The following is a 14,948-nucleotide window of genomic DNA, read 5'->3' as shown; positions in this document are numbered from 1 at the left end:
AAGTTAAATGGGAACATAGTCATCTTTGGTCCTGATGAAAAGGTCCACCATAGTGTGATAAAAGACAATGCAGGAAAAAGGGAAAGAACCAAGAAGCAATTAAGGTGGTACAGATCAATCATAGAACTCTAAACTGTATTCAGAATACACAATCTAATGGAGGAACACTTCGATGTAGGACATGAATAAAGAATGTGATTACAAAAAGCAACCACAAAAACAAAAATTGAATGTAGTAATACAGATACCCCCTGTGATGCTAAAGTCACAGGAGTAACATCCCCCTCAAACACACAAAAAAAATACAAGTTAGAAGTGGAAAAAAAAAAACTTGGTACAAGACAGTGTCCCACTCTAGAAAATCCCCAAAACAAAGAAGCCTTGTATGTAGAGAAAGAACTGAAGATAGTAGTCACCTCAACATAGACGTAAGGAGGAGGAAGATATCCACAAAAATCCCCATGAAATAGGTGAAATGCCTCAACAAGGGGGTGTAAGGTAGCCAATACTACTGAAAGAGATGACAGAGGAAGATGAATACTGGAAACTTGCCTAGGAAGAAAGGAATAGGATTAACAGATTTTGCCACCATCCTCTCCAAAGACAACAGAGAATCAAAGTGCAGAGACCAAAGAAAACAAAAAAACAATCTACCTAATTGTAAGCTAAGGCAAAATAAATCAAAGCTGGTGGAGGATGAGGCATACCAGCACCATCTCTCAAATGAGAGACATAAAAGCCCAGCATAAAACAAAATATCTGGAAACAAAAGGAAAAACAACAACAACAAATGTGAAACATGTATTAAAATGTCTGAAATAGGCTTAGAATACAGATTTCACAGCATTGACTTGGGAAGGCCAATACAGAATAAGGTGAAGGAATATTATCAAAATTGATATCACCCTAAACAAGTTTGGCAATTTAAGGAGGTAGGCAAGCATTAGTGCAAGAAAGTTAGGCAGACAGTGGATATTGTAAAATTTAGTAAATGTATAGTGACAATAAAATATTGTAGCTGGCATTTGTTAAAGAAACTATATTTGACTTAATTTATGATTTAGCAGTAAGATGGATGACACGTATTCCTAAAATTTCATACACATATTAAACCTAAGCTAACATCATAGTACAAAAGGATATCACTAAATGTTAATTAAAAACCCTAATCTTACAAAAGGTATGTGCAAATCTAACTAAATATACCTTATTGAAACCGAATAACTACAAATAATAATATCAGTGTCAAAATATTCAAAATAATACAACAACATAACTGCTTATCTGTTCAAAGGCCATATAGCAATTAAACTCTCAATGCATTCAAGCTAACAGTTTTTCAGTTGAGTATTACCACTTGAAACCTCAGTAACTGTGCTGAAGTATATGATAATATTTTGAAAGTGTAAACATAAACTTCAATGAACACAAAAAAACAAAAGAAGAACAATACAAATATGTCATCAATGAAAACTGGTAAAGTGAAGTAGAAAAAATCAGAAAAGATCTCTACTTCATAAGACAATTCAAAACGAAAGAAAATGCAAGAAGAAAGTACAAACAAAACCTCCAAACAAAAAGTGATAATTCAGTAGAATTGAACAGGGGTAGTCACATGTGTCAGGAGAGTGTGTTGCGCTTTTATTAGTTGGGGGTTATCACATGATGATTTACATGTAAGATGCAGTTGAACCAGTTGATTGTAAGATATGTGAGAGCTCAAGGCTTGTGGCATGCTTAAAATTTATTTGCATACAGAGGTCAGCAAAAACTGACAATAGCTATTTATGTGAGCAGATGTTTTGTAGCATATTGGAATTAACTTACATCACTGTTATACCTAACTTCACCTAGGTTTAGGATACCACAAATTAATTTTTCTTAATAAAATGAAAATAACATTTTTGTCATTCGTTTATTTTGTTGTTAAGCACAAAGTTACAACACAGGCTATCTAGACTGTGCCTACTGCTGGATTAAAAATTTCAAAGTGTTTATAAAACTAGGTATCAATCTCACAGCAAGAAATGCATTTGAAATTTGATGAAAACAGCTCAAAGAAGCTTTTTAACCTACACTCACCTGTTCTTCTTCAAACTCTTCATTTTCATAAATTCTCTTACTGTTTGTGGTGACAAGTAAAAACCCACTGAGCTTTTCACACAGTTGATTAATGGTAGAATTTGTCTTCTTGTATTTAGATATTAGCTTCTGTACCTTCAATAAATGTTAATACACATTACACTTAACAAATTTGGAAAATGACTACAAACTCAATTAACTAACAAAACTGATGACTCTAAAGAGACATTTTTTATTATACTGTTATTTAAGCATACTTTATTTTATGTTAAGATATTATAAGTATACATACAAACACAACACAATGAAATGTTTAAGTTATAGCAGAAGCAAACGTTTTAAATTTTTAAATGCTGTGAATTTCATATATTTTTTGTCAGGTCCAAAGTAGCTGATTGTATTGAATAGCCCTAAAATATATTTTGCAATTCTTCAACCATTTATAATTTTTTAAATATATAACATTACCAACCTTCTGACAATGATGTCTACAGTCAGCTATATAGTAATGAACTACATTTGACGAAACCCAAGAGAGAGTTGTCAAACCAGGTTGGATATGTTTGTCAAGAAAACGGATTTTCTGTCGAAATAATCCTTTTTCTTCAGGAGATAAAATAGACATAATCCTGTAGTTTAATCAAATAAAAAAAAAAACTGTAATTTGGAATTCCATAATATTTATAGTCTGAATATTAATATATAATTATTTACAAAAAATACAATCAGTCATAAATAATACAAAACTACTGTTATTAACATTCCTTGTCACTATACACTAAGATGAAAATCTTACTGTTATAACAAGCTGAAATAGTTCACTGTAAAATATATTTTGCAATTATTTAACCAACAGTATTTTATGACACTGCAACAACAGCTTTTAGTCTCCATATGTTTCATCTACAGTGTTGCAAGACCAATTATAAGACAATTTTTAGTTCACTTCTATATAATACTCAATGGTCATTAAAGGATAGTCACTGCATTATTAGCTAAGTATGTGGATCTAGAAAACTATTATTAATTTTATGCTCCATAAGTAATTCTATAAACCTATAAGCACAATAGAAATGTAACAATATTTCAGCTACACTACATTTGTCACAAACAATGCCAACAATATCTTTTGCTAAATAACCAAGTTGGATGGAACACAAATGAAGTAGCAGTGGTTAAAGTGCTATTCATATCATCAATTTTAAGAACAAATGTTATGGTTTTAACTAGATTAAGTAAGTAAATTATAATTATTATAAATTTTTTACTTAAAGCATTTACAAGTCTGAATAACAGTAAGAATTAATAACACTTCATGAATGTAACAAAGCCTTTATTTTCTTATATCTTTATGTAAGTCCTGTATTTCTTGATACATGTGCTTCCTACCAATATTTTCTAATGAATATTAGGAACATTTCTGCTTCTTTTTTTATTAACTCTAGTCATTCCCATAAAATGACTGATTACTATAAGTTTATATTATAATTTCTTACTGATTATATTCCCTGACCACCACTAGTACATTCTGAAGCAGAGTTTGAAGCTCATCTTTCCTGAAGTATAATTCTTGAATATAATGTGGAATCTCAAACATTAGCTGTTCCCAGTGTATCACCTCTTGATGAAGTTTTAAAACAGATCTGTAATGTGAATTAAAAAAACACACTTTTCAGTGTATTATTTAAATTTTTAATACTTTCCTCAAGTTTTGAAGATAGAAAATTCTTAATAGTCACTGACTTACTTGTAATTCAAAAATTAATAATTTGTAAATTAAGGTAATATTTTTATTTTATTTAAAGAGAACATTTATATAATACAGTGAATTTTCACAAAAATTACAATTTTCCTATACTGAAAATTATTTCCAAAAGGTACTTTCCACAAGATTAGCTATTCTCATTCATTACTTCCCCTATATTAAAACTTTTTTATACATGCCACAAGCCTAACGCTCCCCCTTATTGGAATGAAGTGATTGCAACCTGTCTCTCATTTAAAATATTGTGTGTTACCTCTCCACCAATAGGAGTATAGTACACTCACATGATGCATGTGACTTCCTCTATGCTCCACTACTGAACCATCACTTCAAAGTTTGACAGAAAATCTAAGCACCTGAATAGAAGTGTGAGTGGAGGGAAGTACCTATTGGAAACACATTTTCAGCACAGGAAAATTATAATTTTGACATGATAGTTCCCTCTTGTTACAAGATTAGCTAGAATACCAAATATATTAGGAGGAGGAGCTGGTGTATGGAAAGAACAGATGTACCCCTCAAAAACATTTGAAGGATACCTCTGTAGATAAGAGAGTCAGATAAAAAAATATAAAGAGGGAAACCACACCACTTGAGAATTAAGTATATTCTTCACCCCTGTGTGGAATGTCAAAGATGTCATGGCAGAGAAAGAGAGGAGCACGTCCAAGTGGGAGAGACTGTGGTAGGAAAGTGGGTAAACAAGAATACACCCCTAGGTGTAGAGTGGGAAGGTTTATGGTGAACAGTACATGTAAAGTCAACTACATTCAAATTCAAAACCTATTTATTTGTCACTGACATCCATGTGAGAGAAGGATTAGAATCATAACATCTTCACCTCAAACCCAAACATCAAGGATTAACAACCTCTCCATTTCCCAGATATGATTCAAAAAGTTGCACTCAGCTATCAACCTGGGAACTTGACATCCAATACTGAAAGGATGTCTACTATATGCAATCAATTTCCCCAACTATGAAATAGACTGGGACAATCCAAATGGCATTATCATCCCATAAGAAGAGAGAATGAAGGGTACCAAACGACAGAACCAGAAAAATCCCACATACTACCACTGTGACCCACAACACAGATGAAAAATACCAAGGAAGGAAGATAAACAACACAAATTGGTTGGTTGGCATTGGTTGGCCAACTGGTTCACTCTAAATCCAAAACCTGCCAAACAGTACTAACATCCACTTGTGGGCAGGAAGAGGGCTCTCAATCGAAGGGGTGAACTGCACATTGATGCCTCATTCTGTTGTATTGATTATCAGAAATTGGATGATATTATGTCATCTCCACCCCCAAAACAACAACACCTTACTCTGTGCTAAATGGTTATTGCCATCTTTTTATGCAACCATTCCAGATTATTCTACCAAGAACCAAATGAAAGCTAAGCGTAAAGATGCATAAATGTGAAAATTTGGCTGTAGGACATGATTGGGGCTGTTGAGGAATGGAAGAAGTGAACGAAGGGGAAAAAGTAGTCACTGTAACTTTAAAAGCCAATGCTGAGATGAAGAAGAGAGATCAATCACGCAGACTAGACAAGGAGTAGAGCAGACAAAAAAATAACCCAATTAAATAATTGGATAAATGAATAAAATTAAGGATACTTGTGTGACTAGTCCAACCTGAAAACATTGACTGCCAGAGCTAGAGGATGAGGTACAGGTGATCAAAAGAGAAGTAACTTGATGTTGGAATGTCTAGTAAAAGCTTCCACATGGAAAGAACCATCCTGACGGCAAAAATTCCTGAAATCAACAGAATCTAATGTCCCCTCCAAAGGATACATCCATATATCCTATTGTTTATATGCAATAAAGCAAGTATGATATGTAAGTATCCAAAATAAAAGATCGAATGTCCAGAAACTTTAATCTCTGGATCAAGTGCACATTTGGTGGATAATATGTACCATCACCATAGAAATATACAAATAACTTATCTCCAAACAGTGTCAGGTGAGAAGAATGAATTCATATAAGGTCCAACGTATGGACAGAAAGTCGAGAGCAGTGATATGCAAATCACTTCGTCTGCAGATCACTGGCCTGAAGTTTCCAAATGATAGACCAATACTCTCCATCCCCAAAAGGGTACGTCCATGAAAAGATGTAGTGATGGAAAAGGAAGTGACACACCAACCAACATATTGGCTTAGTCTAGCCATCAATGCAGGTCAGTTCAAATGAAAGTAGGAAAGGAATTTGGGTGAAAAAAGGATCTTGATCAAGATGCCATCATTAGTGAAGTACCCACTAAAGGGATCTCAAAAGAGACTGATGATGTCATGGAAGACTACATCCCCAAACACAATTAAAACTTTGTGAGCAGTAATTGATGGAACTGAGAAGGTGTGATGAATCAATAGGATAAACAGACCAGAACCAGTAAGTCATCACCACATATAAGATCCCAACAACAAAGAAACTATACAGTAAATGCTAAAGCTAAGGACAAGATGCTGACTAAAGTTGAGAAGAAAAGGACAAAGGTATCTCCACAAAACCTCACAGGATTTCTGTACAGAACCTCAGAGGGAGGTGTATGTAAAATGGATACAATAAGAAGTTGGTAAGGGTAAGAAGCAAGCAGAGATCAGGCATATGGAAGATAGATGTTTGATTTGGGAGTTGTCTCCCAAATAGATAACAAGTAACCAAACAATTGTTGACTAAAACTTAACAGACAGCACAATGTAAGGAAAAGGGGAAGCAAACAAAAATCTTTAGTCGGTGCAACATGCAAATCCCATTACGTAACCCAAGGTTAATGGATCAGCAAAAACTTAAATATCAAGGAAGGAAAGAAAAATCAAACAGTTGGGAAGATCATTCATGTAATAATGAAGGACAAGATAAAAAAGAAATAAGTGACAGGGATAAAACAACACAAACCTGAGACATAAAATCCATTAAGACCAGATTAGGCTCAGAAAACTCCCAGTTTAGAAACAGAAATGATTGGCAAACTCTGGAGATGAACAAAGATGATCAAAGTCTTTGTTAGCCAACAAAGGCTTATCAGTTTCAGTAGTAGCCTAGGTGAAGTCTGGGGATAAAGGTTGGACTGTGTAAAATTCTGTCTCCCAATGTACAGAAGGAAATCAATCCATTGTCAGGTCATCCACACCTGAGGCTCAAGAAAAATGCTAGTCACTGCTATAACTCCTGAAATGGTAAGGCTAACTTTGGAATGTATTACACAGAAAGGTTTAACCACACTTAAGTGCAGAAATAAAGTGACTTGAATTAAACTGAAAAATAACCACCTTAAGAGGAAAAAATTGAACATGCAAAAGTAAACAAATAAAAGAGCACAACTGAACTCATATGCTGCCAAACCAGAAGTGATAGTTTAATAGAGGTACATAAAGGGAGTCACATGTGTCAAGTATACTGTGCTCCTATTGGTGGAGAGGTGAGGAATGATGATTTACATGAGACATGTTGGTATCATTTGATTCTAATGGGGGAATGGAAGGCTTATGGCATGTAAAAAGAAAAAGTTTGCATATAGAGGGCAGCAATGAACAAGAAAAGCTAATCTTGAGGGAAGTAATATATCGCATATTATAATTTACATTAACTCTGTACTTTACTGAACTAAGTTTAATTGATAAAATGGTCATTTGGTTTTCTATTACCTATAAATACTATAAGTACCTATCAAAGTTTGCATCTAACATTCCAGCTTCATGTATATTACGGCACATAAGTGGAACTTGAAGTTTTTTCATTGGGTTCTGTAACAATATAGCAGTTCAAAAAATTATTTGGAGTAGTTTTCTCAATAAATCAGCAAGTTAAATTAATTAAAATAAAAAATTCACAATAAATTTAAGACTATTCAAATCACCTAAAGTTTCATGACAATAGCTTAGATGCTAGAAAACTATGGACTAGCATGTGTGTAGAACATGCTCAGAATTATATAAGAGTATCAAAATTATGAAGCACAAAACTACATGTTAATTAACAGTCCTTTACAGAAAAGTCACTGAAAAATATTAATTTCTTCAGCAACAATAATAAATGCATTTAGGCATTAAAACCTTTTCATTTGGGAAGTTTTAACATTTCTTTAACAGCTACCTCACAGGGAGTTATTGACAGATTTCACTTGAATTTATAAGAAAAAATGTGCAATCAAACCTCATCAATTGTAGCACACCAATCGTTGAATGTTTTAAGGACAAACTCATCCAAAGCATGAACTAACTGCTGGTACTGTGCATGAACTTCATCACCTATACCAGTGTGGGGTAACCATTTAGCAGCTTTTAACAACTGAAATAAATATATAGATTATTAAAAATACATTGAAATAAACCATTTTGCTTTACAAATTTTTTGAAGATGAGAATATTATTTTCTAGTAGAACTCATCATGAAAACTAAGTTATAAAAACCAGTCTTTGTCATTAGAAGATATATACAGATGGCACTAGTTTAGAGAAAAAAGTGTTTTTAGTATCAAGATTAAGATATGTGGATAATTATGGCTATTTTGAGAGAAACTGAGATATTCTTTTAAAGAATATATTATAGGAAATTCAGCTCATAACACTGTTAAGCAAATTTTGCACATGTGAGTATGGATTTTCTGAATAGATGTATTTTTTTTTTGTTACCTGAAGATGACCCAGGAAGGTTGAAACACTGTTCTCTGCTTATCAAGAAAAATGTTAATACCCACACCAGCCATTCTGAGATACATTTTTATTTCAAGTGAGTTTCTCGTCATCAAGATGTAATTTCTGCAGAAAAACTGTGCAAGTAATACTATATCATAGCTCAAATCTTTCATCATTTAATCAGCACATTGGCTGATTAGAATTTTAAGTATTTTTTTCTATTTTACCTTGTTATCAAATGTGTGTTCCTGTACTTTTTTTCTAAAACAATAAATGTTTTCATTCCATGCAAGTATATTCTTTACTACAATCCCTCCCAAATAAAGTATCTAGCTTTCTGGGGATCCTTTGCGAATTTTTAGGCATTATCTAAGTACCTCACATACAAAAAAAGGTTACTAGAATATGTTATGGTATGACACATATTAACATCTGAATTAAGGATTAGTTTATGTTTCACAGGAAACCCAACACACATATAACACCAAATTAACAAAGCAGTTCAAGACAAGAAAATGATCTTTGAAGATGAGAACAAGATATGAATACAGTCACTTAAAGAGTATGTTAGGTAAAATTATGCCAGGGAACACTATGAAAGGTGGAAATAAGACTAATGGTGGCTACAGCTGAATAATTACAAGCTCATGAGCTAACCTTGGTGTCAAAACTATACAAAAAAAGAATAACAAGGTGCACACAAGTAGATTCATCAATGATATGGTATTCCAAATTTCTACTATAAGCACAGTGAAATATACACAATAGTGGAAAGACATAACCATAACATTATAAACAGAGCAACACATAAAGCAGAATAGTAAATTATAACACTATTAACAGGGTATAGGCCTTTGTTTACATTTTTAAAGTTTACTTATTTGAAGATCCTGGCCAGGCCAATTAATAGCATAATTCAGTACTTTTGATATTTACTTATTATTATATTTTAATGATAAATGTGATCTGCTGGTTTTGGCCACTACCCTAGATCTCCTCATAATAGTCATATGCAATGTTGGTTATTTTTCTGCTGACATCAGGATTATATGGTATGCAGCAGTATATAGTTTCATGATTTTTTATTACCAGTTCTAGCTAATATTTTTATGACACAAGTTGGAGCACAAGCAATTAACATAGCATTACATCTAACCACTATACTGGTACAGATATGTAGATGACACGATTGCAGGAATCACATCTACAGAACACACACTTAATTTTTTCAATCACATTAACTCTATACATCCCAACATTAACTTCACATGTGAACAGGAAGAAAGAAATCAAATATCATTTCTTAACCTCAAAATTACAAGAACCAATACTCAATTTAAAACAGAAATCCACCAAAAAATCACCCATACTGAACTATACATTCCTTGGGATTCAGCATTTGAAACAAAACAAGAACTCAACATACTAAGAAACCAAATAAACACAGCCATAAAACTATGCTTGCCAGATAAAATTAACAATGAATTAGACAAAATAAAACAATACTTCATCAACATCAATAAGTTTCCTCCACAAACTGTAGAAAACATTATACGCACACACTTAGACGAAAAGCAAAATCGATTAACAAAAGTATATATCCCACGAATTAAAAATCAGTCATATGCAATACTTATCAATGACTGACATTTGCCAGCACATCAAAAAATAGTTCAGATCAATTTATTAGAGTAAAATATACTATACTAGACTGTCATCTTTCCAAGTTAAAGATGTTAAAAAGCATTGCTTATTTTAAAGCATATATATTTAGTGCTAGAGTTATGTCTTGAAACTGACTGAAGGTTTTTACCATGTGGCATTTCAACATCACTTAGTCTTAAACACCAGTACTAAAGTGATTATCTCAAATCACATTATGGTCAGTCTTAAAATGGTAATCATAAGCCATGCCTGAATTAGTATAAATACTATGTACATTCCAGAACTGATATAATTAGAAACTTCTTCCTCGTTAGGCTAGAGGCCTGTCAGCTGTATCTCTCTGAACTTTGCCATGCATTCCTAGCCAGGTATAATCTTTCTTCCTCTATCTCTCCAGAGTGTTATATGTGAGTTTCTTCAGCAAGTTTTACATACATGTTTGCAATTGTGTCTTCTTCAAAAATTCACATATGCAATTGATAAAATGGAATTACTGTGTGTGTATATGTATACATGTGTGTGTGACTAATTATATAATTTATTATTTTAACTCAAAAACAAGATGAAACAAAAACAAATTAAACAAAAAATGCTGCATCAATTGAAAATCATTCCAGGGTACAAGCTACAATGTGGGATTATAAAATGTACCCCACGTTTTGGAGGTAAGTGAAAAAGTAGGACCCACATAGCAGTGGGGATACATCATCTATCAATCTTAACCATCATAAAAACATAAAGAAATCTGACATAAAAAAATAAAGAATAAAAATAGATACAGAAATAGAAATTAGGAGAGCAAGATGTGAGTGCTTAAGCATTACAGGCTAAGTAAAGAATCAACTGAAGAGCAGTCACCTTCCCACAACTGTCTGCAGGCAGTGAAGGGTGATATAGATGTGGGACGTTGTAGGCTTGAGAGTTCACATCTCGCTCTCCTAATTTCCGTTTTTATATCTATTACTATTCTTTATTTCTTATGTGAAGCTGGTAAATGGAGATTAAGACTAACAAATGATGTATCCCCATTTCTATGTGGGTCCTACTTCTTCAGTCACCTCCAAAACCTAGGGTACACTTTATAATCCCACATTGTAGCTTGTACCCTGAGATCTTTTCAGTTGATGCAGAATTTTTTGCTTGTTTTAATAAAATAACAAGTTATATATATATATATATATATACACACACACATATCTTTGGAGAGGCCCAGTTAAATCTGATAAGGACTAATTGGAATTCCTGAAGGCTATTTACAATTTTTGTGAAGGACTGTTTGTATATTTTTTTAATTTCAGACTATTTTTTATGCTACTAAAATGCTGAAACTTCTCTAATATAGCATCATAGTCAATACCACAGAAAAAAAAGCTGACAATGTTAAGGACTACTCATTAAAACATTAACACTTAATCCAAAAATATTAGAATGATTGCTAACCACTAATATCAACTCTTTTTTTATTATTTTCAAAAGACTTGTTAAAAAAAGCATTACAGGCCGAGTTTAGAAGTTACAAGAAAAAGGAACCTTCAGAAAGCATGCTGAGAATATGAAATGCCTTATATATTTATTCAACAACTGACTGTCACTTGAGATAAATAACTAGTCTATTAAAGACATTCAAGGTAAAGATTTGAACATTCAGTTAAAGTTACTATTTGAAAAAAGTTTGGTTTACAACAAGGCTACAACCTATTAAACTTGCTGGCTTATTAACATTAGAAATAAATTACCTTATAACACCAAAATGTTGATTTTATTTACTTAGACACTCAAAATTTCACATTACACCTTCTTTAGGACCATTCATTGAAACACAAACCAATGTTTAGGAAAAACTCTTTCGAAGGAGTCCTACCGCAACACAGGAATAAAATGGTTGTTATTCTTGTGAAGTACAGAAGAAAACCAGATGTAATCAATTGTAAGGGGAAGAGTCAGCTTGGATGCACACACATGCCCTATTTCTGTTAAGATAATCTGTTCTACAGTTGATGAACAAATAGAAACCCAAAAGGTACTCCATGAGTGCAATCCCTGATCTGCAATGTTTTTTTATTTTTGCTGTAACTAAATAAAATTCCAATTAGCTATCATTATAACAAGTAGTTGACCATAAGTGTGATATTGACCATTGGTCTACATTAACCAAAATTTAAAAATTTATTCTTGGGGAATTCAACTACTGTGGTAAATTTGATCAAATTCAGGTGAAACCTTTTTAAATGCTTTCACACACAAAGGAATGAAAACAATACCCCACACTAAGATTAAGATAAAAATAAAAAGACAAATTAGATATTAACTGGTAATAAATTAACAAATACTATTATTTACAAAAGTGAAGAACAGTTCTTATGGATAATGCAAGTTAAAACTAGTGACAAGAATAAAGAAAAAAAAACAGCTCAGGGTTTATCTTTTCGTCAGATGTTTCTCTAAACAACATGATGTAGAGGTGAAGATAACAGAAATAGATCTTGTGATAGATTTCATGAAAAGATATTATTTATTGATTAATTATCCTTTCAAACTTACCAATTTTGGGTAAATAAGCAGTTCAACCAAGTAAAAAAAAAAAGGTATCTACTGCTACGTACAAGAATTATTTTTCTATTCAAATTTAAATTTCTGTCAGATTAATATATTTTTTTAACATGATCACTGATTTCCTGAAATAGATATAATGATAATAGTTTATATTAAATATTGTTTAGAATGGGTGAAACTAACCTTCAGAGGTCGCTCAATCTTATGACGCAAACCTTGAGCCCAGTAAGCAGTTCCAGCATACTGAGGATGAAGAGGAAAAACGTGAACCTCTTTCAGTGAAAGTTCCATTTGCACATTGTTCAGCTCCTCACCATACATATTATACACTTCTACTATTCTCTTGTCATATGCTCGGCTGATGGACTAGAGATAAGACTCATGCATGAACAAAAAGATAATGTCACTTTTCACAAGTACAACATACATCACAATAACATACAAGTTACTTTATTTTATCTTTAAAATCATTAAAAAAAGAAAGCAACTGCATAGCTGATGAGTTTATTCTGGAAATTTGTTCTTTTACAAAAGCCATTTCACTAATACTGAAACCTGTTTAATTCTTACCTCCCGTTCTGCAAGGTGCTTAAACACCCTTAACAATTCAAGTCCTTCATGTACTGTTCTTACTCTGTCAAATGCAAACGATATCACATTCTGTGCCATAACTTCCAGATCTCTTAGGTTGGCTCGAAACCTATTAAATATTCAATAAATAAGTTTTAAGATCATTCCACAAAGAATAAAGGTTATACTTTTTATTTTATCAGGCATAATAATATTAATAATATAATTTTTATTGATGTTTTTCTTGCTGTTTTAATGCAAAGCTACACTGTGGATCTTCTGTGCTCAGTGCACTGAAAAGAACTGAACCCTAAATTTTAGCATTGTAGGTCCATAAACTCACTGCTTCCCACAAAGAAAAACTTGTTTGCATAGCATTAAGATATGAAATTGTTTCATTATCCATTTATTTAGTTTTCAATAACATTTGGAGAATCACTAAGTATTTCAATACCAAGTGTACATTCAAAAACATTCTATACAGAAAACAATACTCCTCAAATGTGACAACTTACAATTTGTAAATGTAATATTCATGAATTGTCATTCAAGAAAATAATGATACAAAATAGTAAAACAGTCCAAGAAGCTCAGGCTAACAGCAAGTCAAGCCAAATTATTTAACTTATTGTGTAACAAAATAGATTATCCATACAATAAATTTTTATAATCTTGTTTTGAAATTAACAAAACATCCATTCTAAGAAATTAATATTGTACAACCATCATTTGTAAAATCTGCTAAACATTTTATTTTATTGCAACTGTCTCTGCTTGTAAAGCTTAAATTAAGAAATGTACCTTCTAAAACAATAAAAATGTTAGAAAAAATGTGTTGATAATTTTTATTTAAATATCTAAACAAAACCTCAAAACAACAATTTCACATAAGAAACTCACTTTCCATACTGGTCATGCCAAATTCTACTATGAATGTCTAATGTTTGATTGCTAGCACTTTCTAGATTTTTCAGGGAAAACATAAAGGCATTTTCAATGTCTTCCAAACTTCTGAGAATCTCTAATCCATGATGACCACTAAGTATAGGTAATGGAGTTTTTGTGCCATCTTCCCATCGACAGAAATGCATCTCTGCATTACATACCTAGATACAGGTATAAATAAAACTATATTTCAATGTTTACTTCATAATATGAATTACAATATAATCTTAAATAGAAAAGTTTAAACAGATAATGATAAATAGTGAAATGTCATTAAAATAAGAATTATATTTAATACCTAAAAACACCAGATTAGTTCCTGTATACCTAGTTTGGAAACAAATTACACATAATATATACCCAATACATTGGTAATTTTACCACAATAACTCAAACATATTTCTATCATGTCAAATTTGTATAATGTAATACATAATAAAATGACATCAAATTCATATTTAAAGAGCTAATGTGGAGTCAAGTCACTCATAACTGTCTTAAATTACTTCAAAAACAAATAAACTACTGGCAGGTTTAATGAATGTCAAAATATAAAAGCTAATCAATTACTTGTAACATTATACAAACAGTCTACTGAGAGTTGAGTACATAATATTCACTAATAATATCAAGGTGTAGTAGAATGAAATGTATCAGAACTACATTTTAACACCATATGGTATTTCACTGGTTATGCAATGCCACCACAAAGT

The 14,948-nt window shown here is 32.1% G+C and overlaps 1 protein-coding gene across 1 annotated transcript in view; it reads right to left on the bottom strand.

The window, feature by feature from the left end:
• LOC143232396 (dynein axonemal heavy chain 2-like) overlaps positions 1–14,948 on the bottom strand; it is a 228,744-nt gene that overhangs the window by 177,022 nt on the left and 36,774 nt on the right. Inside the window, 8 exon segments of the mRNA XM_076467790.1 lie at positions 2,083–2,217; positions 2,555–2,711; positions 3,579–3,725; positions 7,532–7,611; positions 8,021–8,155; positions 12,904–13,086; positions 13,291–13,420; positions 14,191–14,396. Of these exon segments, the coding sequence (XP_076323905.1) occupies positions 2,083–2,217; positions 2,555–2,711; positions 3,579–3,725; positions 7,532–7,611; positions 8,021–8,155; positions 12,904–13,086; positions 13,291–13,420; positions 14,191–14,396 (1,173 nt within the window).

This window comes from Tachypleus tridentatus, chromosome 1, assembly GCF_004210375.1.
Source record: "Tachypleus tridentatus isolate NWPU-2018 chromosome 1, ASM421037v1, whole genome shotgun sequence".
NCBI classification, from domain to species: domain Eukaryota; kingdom Metazoa; phylum Arthropoda; class Merostomata; order Xiphosura; family Limulidae; genus Tachypleus; species Tachypleus tridentatus.
This window is presented reverse-complemented; position numbering and strand designations above follow the sequence as displayed.